The sequence below is a fragment of the Mirounga leonina genome, unplaced genomic scaffold (genome assembly GCF_011800145.1).
Source record: "Mirounga leonina isolate KUSES-001 unplaced genomic scaffold, KU_Mleo_1.0 Mir_166, whole genome shotgun sequence".
Classification (NCBI taxonomy): Eukaryota; Metazoa; Chordata; class Mammalia; order Carnivora; family Phocidae; genus Mirounga; species Mirounga leonina.
In genome coordinates this window covers 12175599-12201004 of record NW_023270418.1, presented here as the reverse complement: position 1 = coordinate 12201004, position 25406 = coordinate 12175599, and the positions used below count along the sequence as shown (strand labels likewise).

General features: G+C 35.0%; 1 protein-coding gene across 1 annotated transcript in view; it reads left to right on the top strand.

Annotated features, from left to right (window-relative positions):
- CCDC73 (coiled-coil domain containing 73) overlaps window positions 1–25406 on the top strand; it is a 212933-nt gene that overhangs the window by 109102 nt on the left and 78425 nt on the right. Inside the window, exon 5 of the mRNA XM_035012528.1 lies at window positions 19315–19386. Coding sequence (XP_034868419.1) covers window positions 19315–19386 — 72 coding nt within the window. The remainder of the gene's footprint in view (window positions 1–19314; window positions 19387–25406) is intronic.

Genomic DNA, 25406 nt, shown 5'->3' with positions numbered 1-25406 from the left:
TAAAAAAAAAAAAGAAAAGATGGCTAGATATGATGACATACAAATTATTAGCTTATATGGGGTAAAAGCTGCCACAAACAAAGTCTAAAAACCAGTGGCTGAGAGAAAATATTTGCCTCATGAAAAATGGAAGAAAGGATCAAAACATTTTTTTATCTTATTTACAAAACATTTATACAAATCAAAAGACAACACAATAGAAAAAAGAAAAACTATTAATAATCATAAAATATACAAAAATATGCTTTATTACTAATTAAATAAATGCAAATTATTGAAAAAATAAATGCAAATTACTGAAAAAATATCAATAACCAGTGTTGGCAAGGTTTTTCAGGAATGAGTATTGTTATATCCTTTCCTTATTGATGTGAATTAGTACATATGATAAATAGAAATTGACTTCTATGTCTCTAAATGTAAAATGTAGAATTTCCTATCACTAAGTATGAATAATTTACGCTTTAAGATAATTTCTTGTGTGGGCTTAATTGAGTAAATAATTTTTACAGTGATATATCCTGTAATGTTATAATGGGAAAAATTATAAACAATATAAGTGTCTATCAACAGAGGGTAAACAAGTGATACTGTTACATTAGTAGCTTTAAATAAACCATACTTCTTGGTATTCATACCCTTGAGTAGATTACTTCCTTATTAGCTTAGCCCTGGTTGTGTGACTTGCTTTGGCAAGGACACTGAAAGCATGATACGAAGCAGGGGCTTGGAAGTCAGCTGCCATGCCATAAGCTTAGAATAGATTATTTAATTATTTAATGATGAGAAGCTACATGAGGAGAGACACTGGAGTGAGAGAACATTATGGTAATTGCAGCCTCAGCCAAGCTAGCAAGTGAATGCATCTGCATGAGTAACCTTATCCATAGCCTGTGAAGCAGAAGAACTGCCCAACTGAGCTTAGTCAATGTATAGAATTGTGAGGCTTAATAAATTGTATTTTAAATCGCTAAGTTTTAGGGTAGTTTCATATGCAGAATTAGTGACTGCATCAGATACGTAGAATATTTAATGTAGCTCTTAAAAAGAATAAGGTAGGTACATACGTACTAACATGGGAGATGTAGATGGTATATGGTGGTGTAGGACCATAAAAATGACCCTGCAAGCTGAAAACAAGGAAAAGGATCTTAATAGTAAATTATAAAAGTTGTGATTGTTCTGCGACTTAAAAATATTTGTGAAAACATTACATACTCTCTCACTTCCATTATAAATGTAAAGGAAAATGAAAAAATATTTAGTATACTATAATTTAAGCATTTTATTTACTTATTTATTTAGAGAGAGCACACGGGGGGAGGGGCAGAGAGAGAGACAGGGAGAGAGAATCTTTAGCAGGCTTCACACCCAGAGTGGAGCCCGGCACAGGGCTTGATCGCATGATGCTGAGATCATGACCTGAGCCGAAATCAAGAGTTGGACACTTAACTGATTGAGCCACCCAGGTACCCCTTACTATATACTATAATTTAAAACGTTAGATACATTTCTTTGTGAAACACTTACTCAGATAATTTGAACAGTGCTTGCCTTATTCTTGTGTAACAGTATGGAGTTTAACATTATTTCTCTGCCTTTGCAAATTATAATACTCCTGTTTAAGTTTGGATTAGCTTCCCATCTTTTATCCTTTGCATTTTCAATGTTGTCAGATACCTTTGAGAACTTCTTCAGTGTGCTATTTTTGCTGGCATTACTAATTCTGGGACATCTTCATCCTTTTTCATCACAATCACTTTCCTTCCACAGTCACTTTTTGTTTATGTTGGTATGTTTATCTTCTCTCTGTTCTTCTGGCCGCATTTCTAGGGTCTCTCAAATGGCAGTAGTGTTAACATTCCTATGGTCAGCTATTCTTCTTCTTCCTTTTTCTTTATAACAATCTGATTTTTATTCCAATATTTAGAAAATTGCTATATACTTTGAAAGGATGTATAATGATGTATGAAATAATTATAAAAAAAAGCTCTCTAGAGAAACACATTGAAGCTTAAGAAAAATTCCACAAATTGTTGACACATTTTCTACATTTAAATTTGGAAATTTTTTCACATGAAATAAGTATAATTAATCATACAGTGAAATATAAAAGCACAAAAATGGAAATAAGCTCAGGTACCAGGTAGTCTTTATCAATAAGACTCAAGTCAAAATAAAAAATAGGTATATGATCATACTGAATTTTGTGTCTGCTAAAATTAAAGGAGCATGAAAATATCTATTGCAAACTGGCCAATTGACCAGAGGAATTTTCTAAAGAAATCTCTCCATGGTGAACTAAAAGATAAATAAAATGTTAATTTTTAAAAGGTTTAAAACTGTTTTCTTTTGGAGAATAAATACGACATTAATTTAAATTTTTATTTTATGAACTGGATTGACAGATCTAATTTTATTTTGAAAAATTATTGAGAAACAAACATCCACAGCCCAAATGAAAAGTAATAAGAATAAACTATATGAAAAATAAGTAGTCCTACATAACCAAAGGCTAATACTTAATATATAAGATATCACGGCCGTCAGAATTGACTTACATATATTTTCTCACTTCTGCTTCATCATTTTCTTTCAAAGTATTCTCTTTCTATTGGAAGTATTAAATGTATATTTTACAATATCTTTTAAAAATCCAAAGCACAGAGACAGTATTATTATATGTGTATTCAAACTATAAAAAACTTAGAGGGTCATATAAATCACATTCATTTATTAAACATATAACTATATTGTAATTATTTCAGATTTCATTATCCCATTAATGGACTAACAGTATAGCTGTTTCTTCTATAACTCCATTTATATTTTATTTGAATTTCACTTCCAATGTTATTCTCTTTTTTCTTTTTCTGCATTTTCTTTTTTTTTTTTTTTAGATTTTTAAAAAATTTATGTATTTGACAGAGAGAGACACAGTGAGAGAGAGAGCACAAGCAGGGGGAGTGGGAGAGGGAGAAGCAGGCTTCCTGCTGAGCAGGGAGCCTGATGTGGGGCTCGATCGCAGGACCCTGGGATCATGACCTGAGCCGAAGGCAGACACTTAACGACTGAGCCACCCAGGCGCCCCTGCACTTTCATCTTTGTTGGCCAATTCCCTTTTTGGATTATCTGTTTTTGTAAAATGTTACATGGATTTATCACTAGGAGACAAGAAAGGAAAACACCTTGCACGCTTTACTGTCTTGGAATATACTGAATAACAGATACACATGACCTGTCATTGACAGACTGTGAAATAAGTGACATGATTGATACTGATCATGATCTGTTATTTAGAAATGATTTGTGGCTTGAAGAGTTAGCAGTGAAGTTTGTGCAATTACTCAGGATATTGTACCATGGTAACTGAAATTTGAACCATGTTGTTACGAAACTGAGGGTGTTTAACTAAAACAAGGTAACTGAAGTTCATGTTTATTGAAATTGTGAGGGCTGCTTGTATATCGTTAAATGAAAAATGCAGGTTGTTATTTAAAGAATTAAAATAAATGTCTAGCCAAAAAAAAAAAGTTCTGGAAGGATATATATTAAACTATTAACTATGGTTATTTCAGAAGAGTAAAGTTCTTTGTAGTGTTCTTGTACCTGTTCTGTAAATTTGAGGCTGTTTTACAATAAAAGATTTAACATAATATAAAGTGTTTGGCCTGCCAAGAAGTATTTACTATATGATCAACACCAATATAAAAACCAGAAAATATCAAAAAGGGGAATTTTAAATAGAAAAGGAAATTTAATATTGTAATTAATACATTGAAGAAATTAGAAAATTGAGAAAATAGGGGAAGAGATGGAAAATTTTGCCTGAGACTTGAAATCTTAAAAAAAATAATCAAATGGAAATTCTGGAAGTAAAATATACAGTACCCCAAATTAAGAACTCCCTCGATTAACAGATGCTTGGATAGCAGAAGATATGATTAGAGATTCGAATAACAGAAGAAAATATCCAAATGATAAAGTGCCACCTACAGATTTAGGAAACTCTGCAAAACCCAAGTGTGATGAATACTAAGAAAATCACACTCAGATGCATCATAGAAGGACTGTAACCAAATGGAAAAAAAAATTTTTTAAGGTTTTATTTATTTATTAGAGAGAGAGATCACAAGCAGGGGGGAAGGGCAGAGGGAGAAGCAGGCTTCCTGCTGAGCAGGGAGCCCGACGCGGGGCTTGATCTCAGGACCCCGGGATCACTACCCGAGCCGAAGGCAGACACCCAACCGACTGAGCCACCCAGGCGCCCCCCGCAAATGGAAAATCTTAAGAGCAGCCAGAAGTAGAAAAGACCCCTTATTTTCAAAGGCACAATAATACAATTGGTAATGGACTTCTCAGTAATAATTATTCAGCTCCAAAGACAATGTAGTGACAGTTTAAAGTACTGAAAGAATAACTACCAACCTAGAATTCTGTTCTCCTAAAATATCCTCAAAAATGAAGGCATGAACCTTAAGTTAATTACATTTTATTTAATTAATTAATTTATTTTAAAGCTTTTATTCATTTATTTGACAGAGACACAGCGAGAGAGGGAACACAAGCAGGGGGAGTGGGAGAGGGAGAAGCAGGCTTCCCGCCGAGCAGGGAGCCCAATGTGGGGCTCCATCCCAGGACCCTGGGATCATGACCTGAGCTGAAGGCAGACGCTTTAACAACTGAGCCACCCAGGTGCCCCAAGTTAATTAAATTTTAAATGAATTTTTCTAAGCAAAAGAAGCCAGATCCAAGAGGCTGTGCAATATCCAGTGCATTTATATGACATTTGGGGGAGACAAACCTACAGGGATGGAAAACAAATCAGTGATTGCCAGGCATTCACTGGCAGTCAGTGAATAGTGAACACAAATCAATTGATAGGCATTGACTATAAATGGAATGCCTAGGAGAATTTTGGGGAGTGATAGATCATTCTGAATGGTAAAGTAGTAGTGGAAGCATTACTCCACATGTCTGTCAAAACCCATAAAAGTACGCCACAAGCTGAACTATACAGTATGTGAAAATTCAGTCAGGATTCAGGAGAATTCCAAGATGGAATGCAGACTGTGAAAATATATGTAACTGTTTCACTAATCAAATGAGGTTACTTTAGTGAAAGAAATGGGTGGGAAGAGAAGCCGACTTAAGTAACTTTGGAAGAGAGTATTTGACTAGATGCTGTAAGGATAACACCAAAAAGGTGCATAAACACTCTCTCTAGTTGGTAAATTTGTTTCTCACAGGAGTAAGACTGAAACTACAGGTATGCCAGGGTTGAACAAATAAGCAAAAATTGTAGATAATGAGAGCTAGGTAGAATGTGTTTCTCTGTTGAAGGAAGAAGTTACAAACAAGCTAGACTGAGCTCTGTGGTGCTAGATTGGAGTTGGAGATACCAGTATGAGCTCATGACTTCATAATATACAGAAAAAAAGATACAGATATGTATGTACATGAATTAGTATATTCTAGCTCTGCTGAAAAGGCCTAGAAATAGTGACACCCCAGTATCAGCAGCCATATATAGGGCCCAGGTCTTGGTTCTAAATATCATTATCTAATAAAAGAAACCAGGACTTCTTGGAGAAATGGCTTATTCCAGGGATGGACATCTCGTAATGCTGGAAGAAAGAAACAACGTGTCGAAAGGATACAGAAGTCAACCAGAAAGAGCTCGTCATGGACAAAGCTGGAACAATTTGAGCAACAAAATAAGTAATGATAGTATTGAATAATAATCCAAAGAATAAAGTAAATATCCATTATTTCCTACTGATAGAAATAAATGATTGAATAAATAAATGGGGGAGACAGAACAAATCTTCTTTACAGGAGATTCCAGTTAATAAATGTAGAAGGAAGGAGAGAAATAGAAAATTTCCCTTAGAACATTATAGTAATAATTGCTATAGGCAAGATCCATTGATGAATGCTAAAATTAGTGGATGAAACTTATAGGTGAAGTAGAATAGTTGCATAGCAGTATCTTCTCCAAATTATTGGTAAGTTACTGTGATTTTTTTAATTGAAGTATAATTAACATACAGTGTTATGTTTCAAGTATACAACATATTGATTCAACAATCTTAATATATTACTCAGTGCTCACCACAATCAATGTAGTCCCCATTTGTCACCATACTATGTTATAATATTATTGACTATCTTCCTCATGCTGTAATTTTCATGTGATGACTTATTTTATAATTGGAAGTTTAATACTTCTTAATTCCCTTCATCTATTTCACCCATCCCTCCACCCACTTCCCCTCTGGCAAACACCAGTTTGTTCTGTGTGTTTAAGAGTCTGTTCGTTTGTTTCTTTGTTCATTTGTTTTCAGATCCCACATGTAAGTGAAATTCTATGGTATTTGCCTTTTTGTATCTGAATTATTTAACTTAGCATAATACCCTCAAGTCCATCCGCATTGTCCCAAATCTCATTTTTTTAAAAGATTTTATTTATTTGTTTACCAGAGAGAGAGAGAAAGGGGGAGAGAGAGAGAGCACAAGAGTACAAGCAGGGGAGGCGGCAGGCAGAGGGAGAAGCAGGCTCCTTGCTGAGCAGGGAGCCCGATGTGGGACTCCATCCCAGGACCCTAGGATCATGACCTGAGCCAAAGGCAGATGCTTAACCAACTGAGCCACCCAGGTGTCCCAAGATCTCATTCTTTTTTATGGCTGAGTAATATTCCATTGTAAACACATACCACATCTTCATTATCCACCTATTAGTGGGGACTTGGGTTGCTTCTATATCTTGGCTATTGTGAATAATGCTGCAATAAACATAGTGGTGCATCTATCTTTTTGAATTAGTGTTTTTGTTTTCTTTGGGTAAATACCCAGTAGTGGAATTACTAGATCTTACAGTACCACAATTTTTAATTTTTTGAGGAATCTCCTTACTGTTTCCTGTAGTGTCTGCACCAGTTTACATTCCCACCAACAGTGCACAAGAGTTCCTTTTTCTCTACATCCTCACCAACACTTGTTATTTCTTGTCTTTTTGATTCTAGGCATTCTGAGAAGTGTAAGGTGATAATCTCATTGTGGTTTTGGTTTGCATTTCTCTGATGATTAATGATGTTGAGCATCTTTTCCTGTGTCTGTTGGTCATATCCATGTCTTCTTTGGAAAAATGTCTGTTCACGTCTTCTGCCCATCTTCAATTTAATTATTTTTTTGGCATTGAGTTGTATACATTCTTCTTCTTCTTTTTTTTTAAATTGAAGCATAGTTGACACACAATGTTTCATTAGTTTCAGGTGTACCACATAGTGATTTGACAAGTTTACCTTATGCTGTGCTCACCACAAGTGTAGCTCCCATCTGTCACCATATAACACTGTGTAAGTTCTTTATATATTTTGGATATTAACCCTTTTTCAGATATATCATTTGCAGATACCTTCTCTCATTCAGTAGGTTGCCTTTTAGTATTGTTGATGGTTTCATTCACTATGCAAAAGCTTTTTATTTTATTGTAGTCCCAATAGTTTATTTTACTTTTTTCCCTTGCCTGAGGAGACATATCTAGAAAATGTTGCTAAGGCCAAAATCAAAGGCCAATTACTGCCTGTGTTTTCTTCTAGGACTTTTATGGTTTCAGGTCTCAGGTTTAGGTCTTTAATGCATTTTAAGTTTATTTTTCTGTATGGTGTTAGAAAGTGGTCCAGTTTCATTCTTTTGCATATAGCTGTCCAGTTTTCCCAACACTGTTTGTTGAAGAGACTGTCTTTTCCCCATTGTATATTCTTGCCTCCCTTGTTGTAGATTAATTGACCATATATCCATGGGTTTATTTCTAGGCTCTCTTTCCTTTCTTTCTTTCTTTCTTTCTTTCTTTCTTTCTTTCTTTCTTTCTTTCTTTCTTTCTTTCTTTCCTTTCTTTCTTTCTTTCCTTTCTTTCCTTTCTTTCTTTTTCTTTCGAGAGAAATCATGAGCAGGGGGGAAGGGTAGAGGGAGAAGCAGACTCCCTGCTAAGCAGGGAGTCTGATATGGGACTCAATCTCAGGACCCTGGGATCATGACCTGAGCCGAAGGCAGATGCTTAACTGACTGAGCCATCCAGGTGCCCTAGGCTTTCTATTCTATTCTGTTGGACTATGTATCTGTTTTTGTGCCGGTACCAAACTATTTTGATATTTGATTTGATATTTTGATTTTGATATTTGACTATTTGATTCTTACAGCTTTGTAGTATATCTTGAAATCTGGGATTGTGATACCTCCAGCTTTGTTTTTTCTCAAGATTGCTTTGGCTATTCAGGGTCTTTTGTGGTTCCATAAAAATTTTAGCATTATTTGTTCTAGTTCTGTGAAAAATGCTGTTGGTATTTTGATAGGGATTGCATTGGATCTGTAGATTCCTTTGAGTAGTATGGACATTTTAACAATTTTAATTCTTCCAGTCCATGAGCAAGCACTGAGTATCTTTCCATTTGTTTTTGTTGTCTTCAATTTTTTCATTAATATTTTGTAGTTTTCTGGTTAAATTTATTTTAAGGTATTTTATGATTTTTGGTGCAATTGTAAATGGGATTGTTTTCTTAATTTCTCTTTCTGCTGTTTCATTATTAGTATACAGAAATGCAATGGATTTCTGTAGATTGATTTTGTATCTTTCAGCTTTACTGAACTCATGTAACAGTTCTAGTAGTTTTTTTGGTGGAGTCTTTCAGGTTTTCTGTATATAGTATCATGTCATCTGTAAATAATGAGCGTTTTGCTTCTTCTTTACCAATTTGGATGCCTTTTATTCCTTTTTCTTGTCTGATTGCTGTGGCTAGGACTTCCAGTACTATGTAGAATAAAAGTGGTGAGAGTGGACATCTTTGTCTTATTCCCGATCTTAGAGGAAAAGCTCTCAGTTTTTCACCATTGAATATGATGTTAGCTGGGGGTTTTTCATATATGGCCTTTATTATGTTGAGGTATGTTCTTTCTAAATTCACTTTGTTGAGAATTTTTATTATGAATGGATGTTATATGTTGTCACATGCTTTGTTTGCATTTGTTGAGATGATTGTGTGGTTTTTATCCTTTCTCTTGTTAATATGATGTATCATATTGATTGATTTGGAATATTGAACCACCTTTGCATCTCTGGAATAAATCCCACTTGATCATGGTGAATGATTTTTTTAATGTCTTGTTGGATTTGGTTTGTTAATATCTTGTTGAGGATTTTTTTGCATCTATATTCATCAGAGATATTAGCCTCTAGTTTTCTTTTCGTGTAGTGTCTTTGTCTGGCTTTGGTATCTGGGTAATGCTGACCTCGTAGCATGAATTTAGAAGTTTTCCCTCCTCTTCTATTTCTTGGAATAGTTAGAGAAAAATAGGTATTAACTATTTTTTTTAAAAGATTTATTTCTTTATTTTAGAGAGAGAGCACGAATATGAGGGACCGAGAGAGAGGGAGAGAGAATCCTAAGCAGACTCCATGCTGATCATGGAGCCCGATGCAGGGCTCGATCTCACAACCCTGAGATTAAGACCTGAGCCGAAACCAAGAGCTGGACGCTCACCCGAGTGCACCACCCAGGTGCCCTGGTATTAATTTTTTTTCATACAATTGGTAGAATTCACTTTTCCTGTCCATGTGGTCCTGGACTTTTATTTGTTTGAAGTTTTTGATTACTGATTCAATTTTTTTAGTAGTAATCAGTCTGCAAATTTTCTATTTCTTCTTGATTCAGTTTTGGACGATTATATGTTTCTGGGGATTTATCCATTTCTTCTAGGTTGTCCAATTTGTTGGCATATAATTTTTCAAAATATTCTCCTATAATCTTTTGTATTTCTGTGTTGTTATTTCTCCTCCTTCATTTCTGATTTTATTTGAATCCTGTTTTTTTCTTGATGTGTCTGGCTAAATGTTTGTCAGTTTTATCTTTTTAAATCAACTCCTGGTTTCATTAATCTTTTCAATTTTTTTTCATCTCTATTTCATTGTTTTCTGCTCTAATCTCTATTATTTACTTCCTTTTACTAGCTTTGGATTTTGTTCTTTTTCTGGCTCCTTTGATAGTAAGGTTAGGTTGTTTATTTGAGATTTTTCTTGTTTCTTGAGGTAGGCCTGTATTGCTATAAACTTTCCTCTTAGAACTGTTTGCTGCATCCCAAAGATATTGGACCATTGTGTTTTCAATTTTCATTGTCTCCATGTATTTTTTGAATTTTTCTTTGGTTTCTTGGTGGACCCATTCATTATTTAGTAGCATGTTGTTTAGCTTCCATGTATTTGTGTTCTTTCAAGATCTTTTCTTATAATTGATTTCTAGTTTCATAGTATTGTACTCAGAAAAGATACTTGATAAGTATACCTTCTGTATATACCTGTTAGTTGCATCTGGTCTAATGTGTCATTCAAAGCTACTGTTTCCTTGTTGATTTTCTGTCTGGATGACCTATCCATTGATGTAAGTGAGACGTTAATGTCCCCTACTATTATTGTATTACTGTCAATTTCTTCCTTTATGTCTGTTAATAATTGCTTTATATGGTTAAGTGCTCCTATGTTGGGTGCATAGATATTTACAATTGTTATATTTTTTTGTTGGATTGTTCCCTTCATCATTACATAGTGCCTTTCTTTGTCTCTTGCTCTACAGTCTTTGTTTTAAAGTCTATTTTCGGCACACCTGGGTGGTTCAGTTGGTTAAGCGTCTGACTCTTGACTTCAGCTCAGGTCATGATCTCAAGGTTGTGAGATCAAGCCCTGTGTTGGGCTACACCCTGGGCATGGACCCTGCTTGGGATTCTCTCCTTCCCTCTCTCCTTCTCTCAAAAACAAACAAACAAAGAAAACACCAAAAAAAGAAAGAAAGCGAAAAGAAAAAAATACTGAGAAACTATCATTGACAAGAGAAGCCTAAGGAGACATGATGACTAAATGTAACATGGTGTCCCAGATTGGATCCTGGAACTAATATTGGTGGAAAACCTAGTGAAATCTGAATAAACTCTGTAGTCTAATTAATGGTATTGTAACAATGTTATTTTCTTAACTTTTGTAAATGTGCTTATGTAAGATTTTAATGTTAGGGAAGCTGGGTATAGGGTATACATGAACTCTACTATATTTGCAAGTCTTCTGCAAACCTAAAATTATTTCAAAATAAAAAGTTTGTAAAAAAAATTAGGACTTTGAAACAGTGAAAACTCAAGGAATAGTATAGTACAAATTGATTTTTTTAAAATTTTTAGAGATATTAGGCATGCAAGACTGTATTTGGTCATTAACATTTAATGTGCATTTACTCTGCCATGTTTTAGAGATTATAATACTTTATAACAAAGGAGTGTACAATATACTATGAAAGATGGATAAGGATATGGCTAGCTTTACTAGGGGGTTAGTGAGGGAGGCTTCATGGAAGGAATAACTCATGCAGAGACATTATGAATGAGTAGGAATTTTGGGTCAGTCTTTCTAAGGGTTTATCAATTGTCTTAGTCTTTTTAAGGAATTAAATTTTAGCATTGTTGATTCTTTCTATTGCATATTTGTTTTATATTAATACCTGCTCTTTATTTCCTTTTTAAATTTGCTGTTCTTTTTGTTTTGAACTTTTGGAGATGGATATTTAGTTTATTAATTTAAACTTTTTTTCTAATATAAAACATTTAAGGCTATAAACTTTCTCTTGGCATGGCTTTAGCTAGATCCCACAATTTTTTATATATTTTATCTTCATTATCATTCAGTTCAAATTATTTTCTAATTTTCACTGTAATTTCTTCTTTGGTTCATGAGTTATTTAGAAGTATATTACTTCTTTTAAAAATATTTTACTTTTTGTTAACTTTAAACAATTGATTTTAAGTGTAATTTTATTATATCGATAATATGTTCTTTATATAGTTTCAATAATTTAGTACTTATGGAGTTTTGCTTTGTAGTCAAGCATATAATCAATTTTGGTAAATATGCCAACATAAATGAACTTGAAATAATACATATTCTTTATTTCTTGCATGCAGTATTCTATGAATTTGAATTTGGGCAACTTTGTCAATCTTGTTCAAGTCTCCTATATCATTATTGAGCTTTTTGTCTATATTTTCCTTTTTCCTTTTCTGCCCATGTTTCAATCTGGTTATTTTCTTCTGTCAGTTTACTGATCTCTTTAATTTATTTAATTTGCTGATAAAGTCCATCTATTGAGTTCTTAATTTCACATCTTGTGTTTTTCAGTTCTGAAATTTCCATTTGGTTTTTCTTTTATAATTTTCAGTCCTCTGCTGAAATTAATTTTGTCATATAATTTATTGAGCATATCAGTTTTATATATTTTAAAGTCTGTGTATACTCCAATATCTGGACCTCTTATGGATCCATTTCTATTGTCTTTTTTTTTCCCTCTCGGTTTTGGTCATTTAACTTGCCTCCCAGGATATAGGGTAAGTTTTGATTGATTGCGTTTGTGCATGAAAAGTTGCAAAGCAAATTTGAGGCTTTAGATGATGTCATCTTCATCTAGAGAGTTTCATTTTTGGTTTTGGAAGTTAGGATGGGGCAGATCATCTTACCCATCAAAGATTGAGCTTATTGGAGGCTGAATTTCCTTGTGAGGGCTAGTTTATTTCCATCCTCCACTCTAAGAGTATAGCTTCTTGGCCTTTCATCTAAAATCCTAAGGTGTTTTCCAGAATCCCTCCTTCTTTTTTTTTTTTTTTTAAAGATTTTATTTATTTATTTGACAGAGAAAGAGACAGCGAGAGAGGGAACACAAGCAGGGGGAGTGGAAGAGGGAGAAGCAGGCTTCCTGCCGAGCAGGGAGCCTGATGCAGGGCTCGATACGGGGCTCGATACGGGGCTCGATACGGGGCTCGATACAGGGCTCGATCCCAGGACCCTGGGATCATGACCTGAGCTGAAGGCAGACGCTTAACAACTGAGCCACCCAGGCGCCCCTGGAATCCCTCCTTCTTGGTGTATCCTGAACACTAAGTCAATCCCCATGACTGCTAGTGACCCTAGTGATCTGACAAATGGTAATTGTCAGGATCATCTTTCTGTACTTCCTTCTTTCTATGATCTTGGAGATGTATTTTTTAAAAAGATTTTTATTTAAGAGAGAGAGAGAGAGAGAGAGCCTGAGTGGGGGGAGGGGCAGAGAGACAAGCAGACTCCCCATTGAGCGCAGACCCTGATGCAGGGCTTGATCCCAGGACCCTCAGATCATGACATGAGCCGAAGTGAGACACTTAAGAGACTGAGCCACCCAGGCACTCCAGAGATGTATTCTTTTTTTTTTTTTTTTTTTTTTTTGAGAGATAGAATGAGAGACAGCATGAGAGGGAGGACTGTCAGAGGGAGAAGCAGACTCCCTGCCGAGCAGGGAGCCCGATGCGGGACTCGATCCAGGGACTCCAGGATCATGACCTGAGCTGAAGGCAGTCGCTTAACCAACTGAGCCACCCAGGTGCCCCAGAGATGTATTCTTAATGATTAGTCTTTTTTTCAGGATCATGAAATTGTAGAATTTTAGAGGTGAAAGTAACTTGAGATAACTTGTATTCCAACCTAAAGCCCAGAGCTTTTAAGAGACTAGTGCTCTGATCTCTCTACTCCTTGTCTAAAGCTCTTCCATTAATATATATAATAAATTAACTGGACTGACTAATGCAGTTAACATAAAATTGGGCCATACTATAAAGGGTTAGATAGTAAAGTTTCTTTAAAGAAGCAAAACACAATAGACAATAAAAGTCAAAGAAAGAGACTTTCTTACTCCACTAAACTGTATTTAAGTACCTAACTATGCTGTAATTAACAAAGTTACTAATTTTTTTTCATATTGACCTAAATTGGTGATGATATTTTTAAAAATTTGAATGTTTTAATGATCTTTAATAAACAATCTGAGTCAACAGATAAGTTTACATTGAATCCATAATGTATGTTTTTTAGAAGTTAGACAACATTTCTGGTGATCCCTTATCAGATTACATAATAACTGATGAGTGGGGATGAACCAATGGCAGAGGGGTCACGAATTCAGTTTTCTTCAGGATTCAGATAGTTGGTTGGCATGTGATATGAATAGGGTAGGAATTGTGTTGAAATGGAGAGCCTTTGTCTTCAGTTCAACTTATATTTGCCATTCAGCTCCAAAAACTTGTTGCCATATAGAATAATGGGCTTTGTATTATCAGTTCTTCCAATTACCGAAGAGAAACTAGAAATCCAGACTTTAATAGGAAATCTTTTAGAATGTAAAAATAGGAAGTGGGTTGAAAGTTTTTACACAAACTATATTTCTCAGCCAAATCATCTATACAGTGGAGATAAAAGAGCTCTACCATATAACTTTCACTTTTAAAATATGCATTCATTTGATAACTTTTGAAAAACCATTACTCAATCTTGCCCTAAGAGAATTTGAAATTTAATCATCACCTAATACCATGCAAATTAATTACTATATTCTCACATAGTATATATTATGTCTGATAATAGAATTATGAAGAAAGTAGTATGGGAATTCAGAGAAAGGACACATTAAATTCATTAAATATGTGAACAGAAGGAAATCTTAGAATTTCAAATTAGCAATAAATAAAAGCCAAAGGAAATTTGGGTATTCTAAAATAGCAATGATTTGCTAAGGAAATTGTGAAGGAAAACTGGGTATAATTAATGGTATAATATGTGGTAAATAACCTTAAGCAGCATTTCAGTGCACCATAAAATTAGTTATGCTCTGAGTAGAATCATACCCTTTTATAATTACAATGATTTATAGAATGTATATCTCTGTACCACATGGAAAACTGATAAAATGGGTGTTATCTACAATGCTGAAAGGTAACATTATGATACACTTTTGCTATATTAGGATTTTAATTTAGCTATATGCTTTATATTAAACATTATTTTTTTATTGGAACTTTTCATTTTTATATTTCATTAGTTCTTCAAGCAGCTTTCAAAAGTTATTAATAAAAATCCTTGCTGTCAATGAGAAAAATCTATTCAATTTGGTAAGAAAATCGCATCTGTAACTTCAATAAAGTATCCAAGAATATAGAACCTTAGAAGTGTTTATTTTTTATTGGCTGCCTTAGGACTACAAGGATTTAAGTGTTTTTATAAAAACAATAAAAGAAGAGTAATTTGATGGCTTATTTACTCTTTATAACCTTTAGAAAGTGTCATGCTTTTTTTAAAATGCTTGCTTCAGGCTGTAGTTTTACAAGATGTGCTGTGTATTGGTCAGGCCTCTTCAGTTCTTGACCCTGAACAGATTTAGGGACATAGTACATACAGCAAGCACATGTCCAAGCAGCCAAAACTGTGACTGGGTACTTTTATTCTCCTTTTCAAACTCATAATCCACCTCCTACGAAATTGCCCAATTCAGTTTCTCATGTTGTCTAATAAAATACTAATCATTCTTTCAGATAGTTTCTTAGTTTGATTAGCTACAAAGTATTCAAGATAAATATCACTAATATGCATGGAATAGCCTAAAAGTTCATATTTTAAAGAACCTCTTTCCTCATTAGTATTTAAGTTACTGTTTTCATATTGTTCAACTTAGTCTATTACGAAGATTTCTGAAATAGAAAAATATTCTAAGAACATTTGTAGGAATTCTTAATGCTTTTGTTTTTCTATTCAACAAATATTTCTAATTGTTATTTTGAAATGTTCTACCGAATATCAGAATGTACTTGTATATTTAAACTAAGTAATATGATTTTGAATGTCTTTCTATCTTCTGTGGTTTATGAAGATTAGATTCTGAGGTTTTTGAAGGAAAGGAGTGTATCATAACAATCCATATTGTCCCACAGCACTCACAATTTCTTACAGGTAATAAAATGGCATGTTTAAGAGGCTCTGGAGACAGATCATCTAAGTTCAAATACCAGCTCTGCTGTTTTGCTGCTATGCGCATTTAGGGGAGTTACTTATTCTCTTGCTAACCTAGTTTCCTCATCTATAAAATGGTGATAATAAGAGTACTTACCTCGAAAAATTATACCTATGATTAAATTAATACATAAAAAGTGCTTAGAACAATATCTAAATCACAGTAAGATCTCAGAACCCATTTAAAAGAGAAGTGTATAGCCAGGCCCACATGAAGAAAGCAGTATCTTGCACATTTTCAATCCAACTTCTTTGGGATTTGATAAGATGCATACATCTTATCAAGATATAAAATGTTTCTGTCTACCCAGGCCAGTTCTACCCCTACTTCCTCCCCAAGAGGCAACCACTCTTTTGATTATTTTCCACTGTCAATTGGTTTTATTTTTTCTGACACTTCATATAAATGGAATCATACATATGTACTCTTTTAGGTAAGGCTTCTTTCACTCAGCATGATGTTTTAAATTCATCCATATTGTGTCTATCAGCATACAGATCCATGTTTGTTAAGTGTACACTTACGTATTTCATTTTTTCTGGAGTGATTATAAATTATGTTGTATTTTTAATTTTGTTTTCAATAGTGTATAGAAACATGATATTTTGGGTGTTGATCTTTATCCTGAGACCCTGTTGAACTCAGTTATTAATTCTGGGAGATTTTTTTTATAGATTCCTTGGGGTTTTCCATGTATACAATCATGTCATGTACAAATAGAGACAGTTTACTTCTGTCTGATTTGTTTCCTTTTTTTCTCTCCTCTCTTTCTCTCTCTTTCCTTTTTTCCCTTTCCTTGTCTATCCATCCATCCAGTCTTTTATCATTAAATATGATGTTAAGTATAGTGTTTATGAATGCTGTTTATGAAATTGAGATAATTCTCTCTATTCCAAACTGGCTGAGAGTTTTTATTATAAATGAGTGTTGGGTTTTGTCAGTTGTCTTTTCTGTCAATTGTTATGGTCATGTGACTTTTCTTCTTTAGCATGTTGATATGGTGAGATATATCAACTTAATATTGTTGAATCAGCCTAATATATCTGGAATAAATTCTACTTGGTGATGGTGTATACATTGTTGGATTCCATTAGCTAATATGTTGTTGAGGATTTTTCCATCAAAATTTGTGAGAGGTATTCGTTTTAGTTTTCTTTTTTTGTACTGTCTTTGTCTAGTTTTGCTGTCACAGTACATAGGCCTTATAAAATGAGTTGGGATGTGTTTCCTTCCTCTTTTATTTTTCTGGAAGAAACTGTAAAAATGGTGTTAATTCTTCATATGTTTGGTAGAATTCTCTAAAGATGAAACCATGTGGGCCTGGACAAGTATTTTCTTGGGAGCTTTTTAACTAGTGTTTATAGGGCTATTTAGATTATCTATATCACCTTGGATCAGGTCTGGTAGTTTGGGATTTTGAAGAATTGGTCCATTTCTGTAAGTTGTCAAATTTATGAGCATAAACTTGTTTGTAGCTTTCCCTTACTAACTTTTTTTTTTTTTTTTTAAAGATTTTATTTATTTTTCAGAGAGCCAGCGAGAGAGAAACAGCATGAGAGGGGAGAGGGTCAGAGGGAGAAGCAGGCTCCCCGCTGAGCCGGGAGCCCGATGTGGGACTCGATCCCAGGACCCCGGGATCATGACCTGAGCCGAAGGCAGACGCTTAACCATCTGAGCCACCCAGGCGCCCCCCTTACTAACTTTTTAATGGTTGCAGAATCTGTACATGGTTTCTTTCAGCTCTTAGAGCATATTTAAATTGTTGATGTAAAGTCTTTGTCTAGTAAGTCCATTGTCTGTACTTGCTCGGAGACAGTTCTTTTTAACTTTTTTTTTTTTTGCCTGTGTATGGATCACACTTTCTTGTTTCTTTGTATGTTTTGTATTTTTTGTTGAGAACTGGACATGGACATTTTGAATATGTGGCTACTCTGGAAATCAGATAATTTTCCTTACCAGGGTTGCTGTTTGTTGTCATTGTTTGTTTAGTGGCTTTTCTGAAAAAATTTTGTGAAGTCTGCTGTTTCTGTCATGTGTGGCCACTGAAGTCATTGTGCTCTTAATTTAATGATCAGCTAGTGCTTTGTTTGGCAGAGATTTCCTTAAATACCTGGAGCCAAAACAACAACAACAACAAAAAACTCCCAGGTTTTGTAGAAGGGCTCTCTCTATGTGTGTTGGGGCATACCTTCAACACTGTATACAGGCACTTTTCAAGTCTACCTGTTGAATTTTTCAACAGAAGAATCAAATTTCTTTAGTGATACCTTATGTTTATGGTATAGGCTAATTCAGGAGTGTTACATGATTTTAAACATAATCAGGATATTTCTAAGTAACTGCTTCCTGCTTGGCTTTGGGCCTTCTTCCTTGACTTTGGGACTTTTGTGCTGCCTCCCAGAGAGAGTCTGTCTTTGCATCCCTCCCAGCTGATCTCCCTGTTCTTTTTATTTGATGCTTCTTTGTCAGGTCGTGGCTGCAGGTGGGGGAATACGGGCATTGTCTGACTTTATTAAGCTTCAGTTCTTAGGTGAAATTGGGTCTCAGGGTGAGGTCTTCACAAGAGTTCTGATCCTTCTTTTGTTCTTAATGCTGGGCCTACTGTATTCCTATATTCTTGCTGTTTTTCTGCTCCTCCTGCCATGATAGAGCTGTTATTTTATTATCCTAGCCTGCTTCTAGCTGCAGTGGCTTTTCACTGGAGCTCTCATGCTGTCATTTTGATTGCCCCTCCCCCTGCAGATTAGGCTCTTGTTCCTTAGGGGAGATGAGGAAGACTGGTCTGTCTAGGTGGAGTTTTCAGTGGTGGACCTTGGTCCCCTTTTCCAGCTGTAGAGGGTTTCCACTAGTGTTCTTAAGTATAGTTTTTGTTGCCCTTTCCCTTACAGATTAAGATTCTTGGTCTGTAGGAGAAATAGGGAAGATGGGTTGTGACTACTCTTCTCTTCCCCAGCCAGTACCACAGGGGAGAGCTTCTCAGATTGTTGGATTCTTCCCATCTTTCCCTCGAAGCACTTGGTGGGCTTCCTGGAGGAATAACCTTGTAAAATATATAAAACCTCCTTATTTCTGGGGCCCCTGGGAATTCACATTCTTACACTAGTCCATGTTCTGCCTTTACCAATTTATTAAGAACTTTCAGCTGAGTTTTCTTATTAGCACTCAGTGGTTTATGTCCCAGGTAAGCAAATGCTGTGGTTCTCTTCTTCCTGCTGGAGAGAGTTATCTAGAGTTTTGGTTAATTGAATCATCTGGGACCTCAGTTCTTTGATGGGTTTGTCTATCTAATTTGCAATTTGTCCAGATTTTTTACTTGTTGTAAGCATGAGAGGATGCTCTTTTTATCTTTCTACAAAGAGCTGAAATGTAAAATTTTAAAGTCCTAATTTTCCTAGCATTTTTCTTTTTTATTTAGGAAGCAGAAACTCAATATGAAGAGCAGATTGGTAAAATTATTGTGGAGACACAAGAACTTAAATGGCAAAAGGTGAGTTTTTGTTGTTGTTGTTTTGTTTTGTTTTTTTAAGATTTACCCCAGAGAGAGTGAGCACGCACGTGAGTGGTGGGGCAGGGGTAGAGGGGAGAGAAACTCAAGCAGACTCCTCTGAGCATGGAGCTGATGTGGGGCTCAGTCTCACCATCCTGAGATCATGACCTAAGCTGAAATCAAGAGTTGGATGCTTAATGAACTGAGCTACCCAGGTACCCCAAAAGTGAGTATTTTAAATTTTTATTTCAGATTAGTCTTTTTAGCCTCTACTGAAAGAGCTATTCTAATCCTTAATTGCAGTTGGAATTTTTAAATTTCCTAAACATATTTGGAGATTGTGCATCATTTTAAACAAAGTCTCAAGAGAATTCTGACTAAAATTGTTTTTAATAACATCTGGGCCTCCAGAACACTGAGAATGAAATTTTTTTCCAGGCTTTCTGATAATAATGCTGAAAACTACTATGATCTATTTAATGTCTGAGAAACACATTGTGTATTATAAGAGAGTCAAAATATTTTTTAAGAAGTGAAACCTCTTCATTTTCCCAGGCTGTTATTACATACTGTAAGCAAATATTAAAAAAAACCCGGTGTCAGAGGGACACATGGTTGGTTTTGTCGGTAGAGCATGTGACTCTTGATCCCAGGGTCATGGTTCAAGCCCCATGTTGTGTGTGGACCCTGCTTAAAACAAAAACAAAAACAAAAAACAACCGCCAGTATCATCAGATCTGATTCTCTCTCTAGACTTACTTATACGGAAGCCCTTTTGATAGTGCTTCTCATGCCTCTCCACCAAAGTAATCTTAATAGCTAAAAATTGAAATCTTAATTATGGCCCCCTTCTTTTCACTCTTTGGCAATATTGAAATAGGAAGTTGGAGGTAACATATCAGAATCAGAATTCAAGTGACAGAGGATAGCTCAAACTAGAAGTGATGGGAATTTTGAGACCAGACAGGCCCACAAGGTTGTGTAGAATATGGGAGTAAAACTAGAGTTGGGTTTTATGAGGTCCAAGGTATCGAACCTCTCTGCAGAAAGAAAAAACAGATAAACACTAAGTATAAACTGAAACTCCACGCAGATTTCAAAATGTAAAGTCCTATCTTATTTTTGGATAGAGAGAGTCAACAGTATAAAGTTATCCAAATCCTTAAGTTAATCAGTATGTTTAATACAATCCAATACCAGGAGTGTGTTTGCTGTTCTTAAGCTGTTCTAAGGTTTATGTGGAAATAAACGTACAAGAGTGTCTGGGAAATTTTTGAAAAAGCACAGGACGAAATAATCACACTAGATTCTTAAATATATTATTATAAACTGTAGTAATTAAGGTAGCTTGGTGTAGCATACATGGATAGGTATTCCTCCGAACGTAATAGAGTCTAGAAGTAGATTCAAATCATAAGATAAATTAGTGAATGATAAAGGTGGCATTTTTTATTCTGACAAAATTCTAAACTTTCTTTGGAATTTTCATGTCCTTTTTGAGCTAAAGCAGTAAGCAGTTAAATGGAGTCAGTGTTAGAGCTCTCCTCATCTTTAGAACAACAAAGACTTGCCCATGTATTGTAGAAGAGTGGAGTTACAGAGAAATTTAAGTTCCTTAAGGTTCCTCAGTAAACCCCTGAGGCATAGCTATCCAGGTAAATTGTTGACTTTCCCAGGACAAAACAAACAGGTCACACTATCTTGATCTAAAGGAACACTATAGAAAGCAGAACGTATATTTACAGTGGTAAAATATGTAGAGTCAGATAGCACTGAAGGTAAAATAGTATTTGGGCTCAGTACTACAAAGAATTGGGGCCACGGTTATTTTATTTATTTTTCTTGAACAGATCTTTATCTTCACCCATTGGGTTTCTTGACTGGGAAACAACAGTGTTCAAAGACTGGTATAAAATGTGATTGATCCTTTCTCTATTAGGCTTTTAGACTATTGGCTTTAATTCTTAACTTCTGGTTTTAGAGATTATGTAAAGTTAAGTAGAGGTTTGCTGCTGATATCAGTACGACATTTTGCCCACAAAGAGTACCACTTCAAAGAAGTCTTAATTTGGTTTGATCATACACAGAGGTATCAGGAAGTCAGTATCTGATTGATTAGCTGTGATCTGATTACAATAGAAAAATCCTCAGGGATCTAAAAAAAAAAAAAAAATCAGGGAAGAATTTAATTTTGCAGTTCTGTTTACATAGTAGATTCCTTTCTCTTATGCTAATGGGTGTGGTGTCAAAAAGGAGAAAATAATATGTCTCACTTGAGGATCCAGGGATAACAGTTGGAAACTGAAACAGTGGGGAGTATCTCTGGATTATTAGAGATATTCACTATCTGAGTAGCTCATGGACTCTGAGGAAGAGGTTATGTGATGATGGCAGGATTAATGGTATGACTAAAAAAATTTGCAAAGTTTCTTTTAATATTTAGAGAAATTTCTTTTTGCAAGTTTGAGGATAAAATGGGAAGTTGGGTGCATGATTTGCCTTCAGAGCAGTATCATTGATTTGCCCACTTGATGTTTTTCACCTTCATTTTCTTAGCTAGTTCAGGAAGGTTTTTCCCCAGTGCCCTTTCTGTTTATAATAAGTATCTACAAGTGCCTTTACCAAGAGGCTCACTCCTTCAGTGCTTGATGACTGGAGTGGGAACATTAAGTTGTTTTATCTGTAAGGCCTCCAGTTTATTCTGCTTTTGTCAAAGGCTTTTTGAATCTGGATTTGAGATCTAGTAATGGGGCCATTTCCCATTCCAGTTTTTGTTGCATATTAAATCTCCTATTTCCAGGTTTAAGGCTGGTCACAAAAAGTAAGGAGAAGCTAGAGGTCACATTTACTTGAGAATGTACTCCTCAGAGAACCTATCCCCTGAGGTCCTCAATAAATTCTTTCCTTGTTTGCAGGAGTGGATTAGAATCTAATCTATTTTCATGGAAAACTGGATAATAGCCTCTGAAAGATATTGTCCAACATCTACACCTTTTCTAAATCTGTCTGGTTTCTTGTGCATTTTGTGATTCCCTGTCATTCTTGGGGTCTCCTCACTTTGCTTTTTCCATTCTTCTTCTTCTTTTTTTTTTTTCATTTGAGAGTATGAACCATTGGTACAGATCTGGGAACTGGTAGTACTATTTTTTAAAATTAGCTGTAAGAATTGAAATATTTTTTAAAGTTTATTTTATTTATTTTTTTTTAGTAATCTCTATGCCCAGAACAGGGCTCAAACTCATGCCCAGAGACCAAGAATCATATGCTCTTCAGACTGAGCCAGCCAGGCGCCCCAAGAAGTAAAATATTTTAAAGTAATTGCTAACTTCAGAAAAAAACAAAAAGCTCTGTTAGATAGAATTGTAATTATGGTATATTATATGGCTGAGCCTTGAGTAAAAATTGCATAGTCATGATAGTACAAATACTGAAGATTGATTTAAGTCACAGTTTTTATGTAACTCTGTTGGAAGAATAGAGGGAGCAGATGTTAGGTAATGGTTGTACAAGAAAGCCAAACTCCCAACTATCATAATAGAAATCAGATAAAATTTTTAAGTTGGTAAATCAACATATATTTAGAAACACGGAGTCAAATAACAAACACTCGAAGATCTAATTTTTTTTTTAAGTGTGAGAATTATTCACTAAACATAGAAAAAAAGTTTGAAGTCATCTTGAATCTGAAGAACAGAACACACAACTTCTATCAAAAGTGGGGGAGAGAAGAAAAAAAAAGAAATGGAATCATATATGTGGATTTAAAAAAAATGCCCCATGGTGGTTTTGATTTTATAAAAAAAATTACTTTGGTGAATTTAGAGAATTGTGTCCTCATGTGAACATTTGTGCTTAGATAATAAAATGGGTTTCTTTGGGAACTCTAAAAGACTATATATAGTCTTGTGTACTAAGACTACTAATTTTAATAACTTTTGGTAAAATATTTTCTTCAAGAAAGCTTTGGAGTGAGCCATGTTTAGAGTGTGTGTGTGTGTGTGTGTGTGTGTTTTAAAGATTTATTTATTTGAGAGAGAGAGAGCATGTGCATGCATGCGAGCAGGGTGGGGGGAGAGGCAGAGAGAGAATCTCAGGTCAACTCAGCATGACCCTGAGATCATGACCTGAGCCTGTTATCAAGAGTTGGACGCTCAACTGACTGAGCCATCCAGGCACCCTGAGTCGTGTTTAGAGTTTAAAATTTTATTTATTTATTTATTTAAGATTTTATTTATTTATTTGAGAGAGAGAGAGCATGGGAAAGGGGAGTGTCAGAGGGAGAGGGAGAAGCAGACTCCCCAGCGAATCAGGGAGCCCGATGCGGGACTTGATCCGGGACTCCAGCGTCGTGACCTGAGCCGAAGGCAGTCGCTTAACCAACTGAGCCACCCAGGCATCCTAGAGTTTAAAATTTTAAAGAAATGCATTTTATCATGAAGAAGCAACTGAAAGAATAATTATTGTATGCTGATCCATGACAGGTAAAAAAAAATCATAGAATTGGTTTGAAGTGCATTTCAAGAGCATACAATAATATGTGCAATAAGTGTTTAACTTTTATTTAAATTATGAACCTAATTAAAAGTTAAAACTGAAAGTTGCTCAAATTTATGTTTTAACTTTTCATAATTTTTAAAATAGGAAACGCTTCAGAATCAAAAGGAAACATTAGCAAAGCAACACAGAGAAGCAATGGCAGCTTTTAAAAAGCAGGTAATTTCATAAGGATAGGCAAAAACTACAGTTTCAAATATTTCACCTCCCTCCTGTCCCCATATGAGTATTATGGCGTACTCACTGAAGACAAAAAGAGTATTAATGGAAGCAGGAGATAAAGTTATTTTGAATCACAACTGACATGTAGTAGAACGAGTTAGTTAAGGGGAGAAATTGGGAAAACTGTTTTCTTGGAGATGTATTTTCATCTGTCCTAAATAAATTAGGTTAGTGATGTGTGTGCTCTTGTTCTTTCTCTCCCTTTCCCCTTTATCCCTTGGATTAGAGTATCCTAGGGTCTTACCTTTTCTGCTGTCTTCCTTTACCCAAGCCAGAAGTAGAATGCTGATGAAAAGCTGAGGTGGAAGGAGGGAGATGTGAAGGATGAGATGTGATTATCATGCACTGAGCCCTTCATAAATACTATCAGCAACTAAGAGCAGAGAAAAACATATATATATATATATATATATATATATGATTTAAAAAAATGAATAGCAACTCCTTCAGTTAAATTTTGAGTTCTATAGCTCTTCTTTACTACCTCAAATTGCTCTTCAGTCCCTCATTAGAAAATATAAGTGTAAGAAATGTGCTCATGAAAAATATTCTCAAGAAATTTTTTTCTTATAGTCATTCCAGCATCGCCATTGTTTTCTTCCTTTTTCCTTCCCTCTTTTGTCTTTTTCTCCATACAAGTGTGTATGTTTAGAAAGAGAAATGCATAAAAAGAAATATACCTATATAAGGTAAATCACTAGTTGGTTGAGGTTATTTGTAGTTCACACTGTAGTGTGGATTTGTTTAAGCAGATGATAAACTTTCTTCCTTTTAGTCTGAGATTAGCCTCACCAAAGTTATGGGAGTTTTAAATGAAGACTAAGGAAGCAGAAGCCAAATATACCACATAGTATTCTCTAGGAGAGGGCAAGTCTAGGTCTCTTGTCACAAGGTACTTTCGGCAAAATAAGAATATCTGGGTATCTGAAGAGTAATGGAGAAAATGCTCTTGGGCTCTTTTTTTTTTTTCTTGTTTTTGTTTGTTTCTTTTCCTCCCTTCCCCTCCCCTCCCCACTCCTCTCCTCTTCCTGATTCTTGAATGTAAATGAGGGATGTGGAAAATGAGATGGAGAAGTTCCGAAGAAAAATTTTATTTCTTGGTAATTTTACCTAGTATTCTTGTGTTGCTTAGAATATTCTATTAGTTTTCTTTGGCATGTTGACCCTAGTTACTCTGTTTTAAAATATCAATATTTATTTATGAGACAGCTACATGCATCTTTTTAAAAAAGTTTCAGAAAATA